We start from the raw sequence: 10,372 nt of genomic DNA, 5'->3' as shown, positions 1-10,372 counted from the left end.
GCACCATTTCACAGCTTTGCTCAGGGGAAACATTTTGTGACTGGAGACTAAAGACACCCTTGGCTAGGGAACGTCCTTGGACATAACCATCCACTTTGGAAGTATCCCCTTCAGAAGACAGAGAGGACAGCAGCCTAGGGCAGGCCCAGGAAAGTTAGAACTGATTATGGACTAGGGTCTGACTGCAACTAAGGAGCTAGAAACATGATACTACACTGCAGATACTGGAATCTGTCAGGGAAGTAATATTTAAAACCACGGCCTGCTTGGTTACTTAGGGAAAGCTTATAAGAGGGGCAGTTAAAGGTGTGTGTGTGTGTTCTGTGTGCATGTGTGTGTGTTTATGAAGGGAGGTATGTTTCAGATGTCTATGGAAGGAGGAAGGATTTATGGAGGACCATCCGGAATAGAGATGCCTTAGCCATCAGAACTCCTTAACAGAAAATAGTCCCTTTTAACCTCCTCCCAGGACAGAGTACAAAGCCACTCGCTCAGAGAAGAACAATTTGCCACCCCCACCCCCCCATCTTTCTGGATAGGAAATCACGAGCTGTGGGAGACACTGCTGGGGGCAGCAAGGAGGAAAGGGTGGGGTGGAGGTGCTGAGGGGGAGCCGCCCAGGGACCTCCCTCTCCTGTTGTGTACCTGCGCTAATGGGTAGCAATTGTTGCACTGTAAGTTAGGATTGGAGTTTTAACTCTGAGCTGAGACTAAAGCAAAGTTCTCACCCAGGGCAGGAGTAGACTTCAGATGTGAATAATATTAAAAGGGCAGCGCGAGGAAGCAAGGAAACTTTCTCTGGAGCACAGTCCAAGAGCTGAAGAACGGTTCTTTGAAAATGATGCCGAGAAGTAACTCTCCACAGTGGCCTGGAAGAGCTCAGTGAGGAGTGTAGATAGCAATCATTTTTCTCTTTCCAAAGATGTGATGAACTGTTCATATTTATGGGGGCATGCTCAAAAAAGAAAGAAAGAAAGAAAGAAAGAAAGAAAGAAAAAAAGAAAGAAAGAAAGAAAGAAAGAAAGGAAAGAAAGAAGAAAGAAAAAGAAAGAAAGAAAGGAAGGAAAGAAAGAAGAAAGAAAGAAAGAAAGAAAGAAAGAAAGAAAGAAAGAAAGAAAGAAAGAAAGAAAACAAAAAATGATACAGCCATCTCTGGCTGTCAGCGTGTCCACTGTAGCAGCAATGGAGACGGCCTTCGGCTCACCCTTCAAGAGAAAACTTTTCTTCATCTGCAAGGAGTGTTAGGAGCTGGCAGCCTCCAACTGCAGTTCTCCGAGGCCCACCACTTTTAGGGCAGCTCCAGCCAAGAACTGCACACATGGAGGGCATTGGTACCTGACACTCTTGCACAAGATCTAGTTCTTGGGCCATCCTACCCAACAGAGGCATCCTCACCTACATCATGGTACCACACTCTCCCAACTTGGGCTTACTTTCTCCTCCGTTATCTCTCACAGGCATTTTCTCTCCCGTGAAGCCACTTTTATTCTTGACTCCAACACTTGAAATCTTTAAACCCTGGACATTATACTCACGAGCTTGTTTGCTTTTTTAGCTTGCTTTAATTGTATTTTTAATTTTGTGTAGTTTATTTTTAAAAACTGGTGAAATCGTGAATACATTTATCATATACAACATGTCACTTCGAAGCATATATATGTGTGTGTACCTTGTGCAATGGTTAAGTCATGCTAATTAACATATTATTAATAGCCTGAAATATTTTTGTACTATAAACACAAAAATATATTATCAGCTATTTCTGAGAATACTATAAATTAGGTGCATGTGCCATTAATGGCAATCACCATGTTGTATAGTAGATCTGTTGAATTGTTGAATTTATTCCTCCTGTCCACCTGAAACTTTGTGTCCTATGACCACTGTCTCTTCATCTGACCTGATCCACAACCCCTGGAAATAACCACTCCACTCTCTACTTCGATGGGTTCAATTTTTAAAGATCCTACATGTGAGATCATGTGGCATCTGACCTTCTGTGGTTGCCTTGTTCCGCTTAGCATAACACATTCTGCTTCGTCTCTGTTGGTGCAGATGGAGTTCTTTTTCTAAGGTCAGATAGTATCCATCATATATATATCACATTTGCTTTCTCCACCCATCCACCAATGGATACTTGGGCCGTGCCCTTCTCTTGGCTATTGTGACTGATGCTCCAGTACACATGGCACTGCAGATAGATCTTCAACATACTTATTTCATTTCCTTTGAATACAGGCCAAGCAGTTGGGATTGCTGGATCAAATTTCTTTTTAAATACATGGGAAGATTGGTTTTAAAACCTTCCAGGCTCAAGTTAAAACCTGACCTGTATTTATAGAAAACTCCAAATCAAAGAGGCTTGGTTCTCAAGGGCACAAGAGCATTCTCCTTCACTTAGCAGACCTTTTCATCCTTGACGTCTTATCCTTGATAGCTTTTCTCTGAGAGTTTTTCCTCAACCCTCCTGACTTCAGGAACTTGTTGGAGGCTCTTCCTTTTTTTCCCCTTTCTCCTTTGTTCATTGTGGTAGTTCGAATGTAATTGGCCCCCAAAATCTCATAGGGGGTGGCACAATTAGGAGGTAAGACTTTGTTGGAGTGGGTATGGCCTTGTTGGAGGAAGTGTGTCACTGTGGGGGTGGGCTTTGAAGTTTCCTATATGAAGGATACCGCCCAGTGTCTTCCTGTTGCTTCTGATCAAGATGTAGCCAACACCATGTCTGCATGCTGCTGTGTTCCCTGTTGTGATGATAATGGACTGGACTTCTGAAGTAGTAAGTGAGCCACCCTGATTAAATGTTTTCTTTATAAGAGTTGCTGTGGTCATGGTGTCTCATCACAGTAATAAAAATCTAAACTAAGACAGTCATGAAATATCATTTTGGCTTCCTTGTCATAGCATAGGACTGTTGAATTGAGCACTGCTAGAAACTTCAAGGCCATCCAATTTGAGGATCCATCTGGTGTAGAGATGCTGTGGACCACCTGAACCAGTGACTGTCCATCTTAACTTGAATACAGGGAATGAATGCTATCTAACACAGCCCATTGAATCTTTACAGCCAAAGTTTATCCTTTTCTTTCTTCTTAACCTTCTGTTTGTTTGTTTTTTGTTTTTGTTTTTGTTTTTTTTCAAGACAGGGTTTTTCTGCGTTACAGCCCTTGCTATCCTGGAACTTGCTCTTATAGACCAGGTTGGGCTCAAACTCACAAAGATCCACCTGCCTCTGCCTTCCAAGTACTGGGATTAAAGGTGTGTGCCACCACTGCCCAGTTCTCTTTTTAACTATTTTTAAAATTTCAATTATAGTGTGTGTGTGCATGTGTGCATGCATAAGGAAGGGGTCAGTGGGTATCAGGTCACTTGAGGCTGGAGTTTCAGGCAATTGTGAGCTGCACATCACGCTCGGGTCCTCTGCAGAACAGATGTGTTCTTAACCACTGAGCCATCTCTCCAGCCCAAAATCTTTTCTACAACATAATGGGTTTCCCTGTAACGCTTTTATGTATGCATCTAACATACTTTGATCGTGCTTACACACTATTGTTGTTTCGTGTGTCCCCCTCCCCTACTCAGTCTCTCCTATTCCTAATTAACCATCTAGGTTTTCAAAAGCCTAGATTCTGCATATGAGGAAAAAAAAAAAAAACCCAACTCATGGCCATTTTGTTTAGCATGATTACTTCTGGTTTCATTTCCTTTCCTATAAATTCTGTAGCTTCATTACTTATGGATGAATAAAATTATTGGTGTATACATATCATGTCTGCTTTATCCATTCACCTGTTGACGGGCACTTAGGCTGGTTCCATAACCGCTACTGTGAAGACCATTGCAGTAAACCTGAGTGTGCAGGATCACTGCAGGATGCTGATTTAGATTCCTCTGAGTATATTACCCAGGAATAGCTATATCATATGATAGTTCTCTTTTCAGTTTTTTTAAAAAGCCTCCAAACTGATTTCCATAGTGACCTAATTAATTTATATTTCTACTACTTTCAGTTCTACATACAGTTTCATTTCTGTTATTGTGATAAAATACCCTAAAAGCAACTTAGTGGAAAAACTGTTTTGGCCCATGATTCTAGGCTACAGTCTATCAAAGCAGGGAAACAGTATCAGGAGCCTAAGACTGTTGCTCCAGATGAACAAGAACAGAGAGAAAGGAATACATACATGCTTGCTTCTTTGCTTATGCTTGCCTCTTACACAGTCCAAGACCCCTGCCTAGGGAATAGTGCTGCCTACAGTGGGCTGGATCTTCCCACATCAATCAACCCCAGAGACATACCCATAGACTAACTCAGTGTAGATCATCCGTCATTGAGACTCTTTCCTCAAGGGATTCTAAGTTGTGTCAAGTAGACATGTAAAGCTAATTGTCCACCACACTGCCAAGACTGCACATAGGGGTTCCTTTTTTTTTCAGGATATGTTTCTCATACCTTGATTCTCTACAATCTCTTCTCAAATCTGATTTTCTCTATATCTTTGATCAAGATTGATAATCTGAATGATTTGAAATATTTCTATGACATTAACAACTCTAACAAACTCCTTTTAAAATGACTGCTGTTATTATTGTTGTCATTTTCCTTTTGTGACAGGGTCTCCCTGTGTGTAGCTCCAGCTCATGATATAGACCAGGGTGGCCTGGAATTCAGAACAATCCACTTGCCTCTGCCTCCTGAGTGCTGGTGTTAAAAAGTGTGCACCACTATGCCTAGCCTGAAACAGAATTTTAAAAGAGAATCAGCCTTTCTGTGCTGCCTTGGGGGCGGGTGTCTACAGGATGTTTCTCTCAATTCACACTGAAATTTAAGGGGAAACTCACACAGTGTCTGGAGCCCTTGATATCCTGCAAGTGAAGAAGAAGAATGTCCTCAAACTCCTTGCAGTAGGAACCCACTTAGGTGGCACCAACCTTGACTTCCAACGGCAAAAGGCAAAGTGATGATATTTATATCAAAAATCAGAGGAGGACCTGGTGAAGCTGTTGATGATGGCTCCATCCATCATTTCCACTGAGAACCCTGCTGATATCAGCATCATCTCCTCTAGAAATCCCTGGGGCCAGCCAGCCACTCCACTCCTAGGACTTTCACTAACCAATCTAAGAGAACTTCAGGGAGTGATGTCTTCTGGTGGTGCCCAATCCCAGAGCTGACCACCGGCTTCTCAATAGGATGTCTTATGTTAACCTACTTACCACTGCTCTGTGTAACACAGACTTTCCTCTGCACTGCTGACATTGCCATTCCATGTGACAAACGGATATTCACCCAGTGAACCCTGTTTGGTCAAAGTTCTGTACACGTGTGGCACAATCTCTGATGAGCACCAACGGTGCCCATCTGGTCATGCCCGATTCCTACTTCTATAGAGATTCTAAGAGATTGAGAAGGAAGAGCAGGTGCAGATAGAAAGGTTGTGACCAAGAAGGAATGTCAGGGTGAATGGACCGTACTTACTCCTGAGTCCACTGCTTCCAGACGGGAGGTGACAGACTGGCCTGCAGGTGTGCCTGTGTCCTCTAGTGATGATCAGAATGTTCAGATAGCCACTGGGGTGTAGTCTGCAGGTCTCACTGCACAGGGTGTGGAATCAGATGGAACCACTACTGAGTGGTCATCAACTGTTTCACAGACTCTTGAGCAGAAGAGAAAGGTGGCTGGAAGACAAATAGTTTCTTAGAAAACAAGAGATCAATCCCCCATCCCCAAATAGCATCCCAGGTAGGAATACAGATAGCTTTAAGCAGAAGGACTTCTCTCACTCATCCTTTCTAATGCTGTGAGTGTGCACTTAACATGGGCCAGGAACAGTGAAACATACAGAAGAAATAAACAATAGACTCTCAGGGGAGATAGAGAGCACAGCAACACAGGACGCACTGAGGTGGCGGGGAGCGCATGCCGAGGGCCGGCAGCAGGCTGGTGCGTGCATATACGATTTCCATGGGATCTGAACATGCAGAAAATTGGAAGTAGAAAGTTGTTATTAGGAAGTAAGACTTGAGCTGAGTTTGGGGGATGGGCAATCTGAGTCAGTGGATAAATCATCTGACTGTTAGACTGGGGAGAAATGTCCCATGAGGGCCAGGGAGGAACTTAATGGGGACAGAGGAAGTTGGAGTGCAAAGAATTTCCCTCTCTGTTCCTGCCAATATCAATCAGTCATTCTTCTTGGAGAACCCCATACCGACTTCTCTTTCCACAGCCCGTGGAACTGACCAGGCCATTCTTCCCAGGCAGGGATTGCTGATATGGGGACCTTTCTCTGGTCACTCCTTCTGCTGCTTCGGGAAGGTGAGTAGCTGCCTGTGCTGTGTAAGACTCTCTCTGTACCCCTCAGCTCTACTTGGCCTTAGGCTAACAAGACCCTTCCTTTAGGGATGAATGTGTCAGTCCTGCTGATGGGCACCTCGACTGATTCTCTAGCTTGGCTATTGTGACGTGCTCTGCAGTAAACGTGGGTGTGCATGCATCATAGCATTATGTTGGCTTAGACTGTAATGAGTATGTACCCAGGAGTGATATAGCTGGATCCCAGCCTAGTTTTGAGGAACTTCCATTCTGATCTTCAAGGGATGAGAGAGGAGGATATCTGGGAGACGTGGATGGGGTTGCAGTTCAAGAAGGACAAGGAAAGAGGGAAAACTTTGGATGGCGACGAGATAAGGGGGGACCATTCCTGGTCAGCTTGGGTGCAATGGAAATCTAGAACTACAAGAGGTAGCTAGAGAGTCACACTGAACATGGAGCTAGGGACGGCGCTCAGATAAGGAGCCACGGCTACCATGCCAACTAGCCTCGGTCTCCCAGAGATATCGGCTGGCCTACATACATCTCTTTTCAGCCAAAGGGTTTTCTGGAGATGATGAGGACCCTGAGGAAGTGGTTGCAGTCCTTCAAGAGTCTATCAGCCTCTCTCTGGAAATACCACCCAATGAAGAGGTTGAGAACATCACCTGGTTCTCTCAAAAAAGTCTCGCCATCGTGGTGCCAGGGAAAGAGGGACAGCCAACCAGCATCAAGGTGATGGATCCTCGCTACCATGGTCGAGTGGATGTCTCAGAGTCCAGCTACTCTCTGTATATCAACAATCTGACTTGGGAGGACTCGGGACTTTACCAAGCCATAGTCAACTTGAAGACATCCCAGTTCTCTATCACGAAGTCTTACGATCTCCTTATCTACCGTGAGTTTAGACTCCTATTATTCTGGCTTTTCTGAGGTTGGCATGGGAGCTTGGGAGCTAAGGTAAGCTTTAAGAGGCTGAAACTGGAAGGCAGACCGCCTCTAGTATGCTCTGCTCCAGTGTCTGAGCTCAGCCACAGGGAGACTGAGCTGGAACAAGCAGCCATTAGGTACTGAGGCTGTTTCCACAGAGGTTCCCAAAGCAGTGAGTGATGAGGATCGTGTATAGCAAGGGTATCTAAGGGTCCTTTCTCACCCAGCAGACTGCATCCTCTAGATAAATAGCTCTTTAGCCCCTCATCCTTTTGTGTGATTTGAAGGTTACTAATCATTTCTTCCCCGCTTGAGCCAACATTTCTTCTCTCTACCTGCCATACTGAATCTACTTAGGATCTTGGAGAGATGACTAAAATGTAAATACCCTTGGGAAGGTGGTAATGTTTTGTATAATCAGTGAGACAGAAGAGAATCTGGAAGAAGGAGGGATCTACAGCTGAGAGAGTGAAGTTAAGAGGAGTACTGGTGTACATCTGTCTAAGCACATTCCCTGGGACCCCGCAACCACAAATTAGATGCTTGTTTTTATCTGGTTTTATTTGTTTTTTGAGCAAAGGGCCTCTCAGGATAGCTAGAATACCCAAGGCTTGAGAAATGTAGGAAAACAGACCCAACTTCAGAATGTTCAGTGGGTCTTTGTGGGTTTTTTGTTTGTTTTGTTTTTGTTTTTTCTCTTTTAGGGCGACTGTCAAAGCCTCATGTCACTGTGACCTTTAAGATTTCCGAGGAAGGTGCCTGTAATATATCCCTGATGTGCTCTGTAGAGAGAGCAGGCATGGATGCGACCTACACCTGGCTTTCCTCACAGGACAGCACTAACACTTCTCGTGAAGGCTCTGCCATCAGTACATCCTGGAGGCCCGGTGACAGAGCCCTTTCCTACACTTGTAGGGTCAGCAACCCCATCAGCAGCACCAGCTCCCGTCTCATCCCTATTGGGTCCTTCTGTGCAGGTACCAGAACCCTAGAGACAATTCCTGAGACTGTGCAAGTCCTGTGACTGAGGACACCACCTCCTCCCATGCCTGGGGCTCTTAAGGAGAGTACTGAACTCTAGAACATAAAGCTCTCCGGTAGAAGCTTGCCATTGGATCAGAGAGGGGCCCTCCCTTTGTCAATTGCTCTGGATTCCCAGAGGATTCTTCTGTACTTGGCTTGAGACTGATGACCAGATATCAGTCTTTGAGCGTCTGTGCACAGAATAGGTATTTCTAGAGACATGTGCTGTAAGATATGAGCTGATTATTCTCCCAAGAGCCTTTCTGAGACACTTCAGGTAGACATCTGCCCTCTAAACTTTATCATTCTTTTAATGAACTCTTGTTCTTTCTTCCTATCCTAGATCCTGGCTCTCTTGAGAAATCTCCAATGTTCTGCCTCCTGGCCAAGGGCTTGCTCCTTCTCTTACTCTTGGTGACTCTGGCTGTGGGACTCTATGTCTTCCGAGCCCAGAAAAATTATGAGATGTCAAGGGTGAGGAAACTCAAGAGAAACCGAATTAAACTGAGGAAGAAGGGGAAACCTGGTCCTCGTCCAGTCTCACCATCCCTGGGGGATCTCTGTTCTGAGCTCTGACTCCTCTTAGCCTCCAGGGAAATCATCTGGGGGGCAGGTGGGAGGGCACACCAGGGTTAAACACCTGAAAGGATCATATTCCCCGAGAGACACCATCTGGCAATAAAGTCAAGTCCCCACCCCTTTGGAGGAGCTGTGCTTGGTGTTTCTGTTTGTGCTCAGCAGCCCAGAGAAAACCTGTTTTCCGCCTTCGCTACCTGTCCTCCTGTCTTTACTGAAGCTGTGTGTCCTTCTCAGGCTTGCCTCTGGGCAGGAAAACAAGTCTGAAGACCCCGTTAGGTGAAGTGTTTGTTTTTACTGTGTGCTTCCCATTCTTCACTAACCTAAGTCTCACAATACTCTAAACTACACAGCAGGCGTTCTCGCCTGATTGAACTTGTGACAGCCAGTCATTTAGAGTTCTATGTAAGTGCTATGCCCAAGACTCCTCGCTCTCCTGCCCCTATCCTCATTCTGACAGGTAACTTTACTTAACTCTTCTACCTACTGTACTAAGTCTATATAGAAACCGTCCCACAAGGAGGTGGCGGAGGCCCCTGCTCAGTCTTTCCCTGGGTTGTAGTTGAGTTTAGTGACCTCTGTTGTCTCCCTGATGCCAGCTGCTCTGAGCCCTGCTGCTCACCTGGTAGGAGTGACAACTTACTGGGTCAATTACTAAGATCTTGCACCCTTGACTTCTGTTTAAGGTTGACATAGTTTATCCAGGTGTGGTGGCCCACGCCTTTAATCCCAGCATTTGGGAGGTAGAGGCAGGTGGATCTCTGAGTCTGAGGCCAGCCTGGTCTACAGATCAAGCTCCAGGACAGTCAAGGGCTAGACAGAAAAACCGTGTCTGAGTTGATTTTGTTGGCCTTTCTGTTTTTTTCTTACAGATTTCTGGAATCTTTGGTCAATGTACAGCTCTTTACTCTTTACTCTTGCTCTTTCCGTAGTCCTAGGTCTAATGTGCCTATCATATCATTTTCCCTAAGTTCCATCTTGGATGTTTTACTTAGGTAATTGCCGGGGAGCGGGGGGGGGGGGGGGCACAAGAGAAGCCACTTGATCAGTAGGACAGGTGTAAGTAACGAATGGATTGGTGGAGGTGATATAGGATGTGCCAAGGAGGGGGCTGGGGGCGATCTTAGGAAACCTAGGTTTTGCCCTGCCGCTTCCCCCTGTCCTGGGATACTGTGTTTACCCAGCATCCATCAGTTCAGCTCCACAAAGAACACATACTTGAAAGGAAGACACAGGTGTAGCTTCTTAGAGTTCTCACAGAGACTGTGCCTCCTTTAGGTACCGAACACTCTTGTCTTCAAAAAAGGTCTGTAACCCCAACTTCTGACACTTTCCATGCCTGTCAGAGGAGGGCCACTGTAGGGTGAGGGCCGGCCTGGGCAAACGACCTGGAGTCCGTCCTTCACCTGGAGGGACAGCCTGTCTCTCTTGTCTTAGGAGCTGGCATACAGAAAGCAAACAGAGAAATGAATAGTCTCTGTGTGGCTTAGTCCAGGGATCTCCCTGGAGCTGGCAGAGCCCCTTCTTCTCAGAGCC

General features: G+C 45.4%; 1 protein-coding gene across 1 annotated transcript; it reads left to right on the top strand.

Annotated features, from left to right (window-relative positions):
• Positions 1-6,204: 6,204 nt before the first annotated feature.
• On the top strand, positions 6,205-8,943 carry Slamf9 (SLAM family member 9). Its single transcript, XM_057770516.1, has 4 exons — positions 6,205-6,313; positions 6,864-7,205; positions 7,942-8,214; positions 8,604-8,943. The coding sequence occupies exons 1-4, from the start codon at positions 6,271-6,273 to the stop codon at positions 8,834-8,836; spliced, it is 891 nt and encodes a 296-aa protein (XP_057626499.1). The 5' UTR covers positions 6,205-6,270; the 3' UTR covers positions 8,837-8,943.
• The last annotated feature ends 1,429 nt before the right edge of the window (positions 8,944-10,372 follow it).

Source organism: Chionomys nivalis, chromosome 5 (genome assembly GCF_950005125.1).
Source record: "Chionomys nivalis chromosome 5, mChiNiv1.1, whole genome shotgun sequence".
NCBI lineage: Eukaryota > Metazoa > Chordata > Mammalia > Rodentia > Cricetidae > Chionomys > Chionomys nivalis.
Note: the sequence above shows the minus strand (reverse complement) of the source record. Positions and strands in the feature narration are given on the sequence as shown.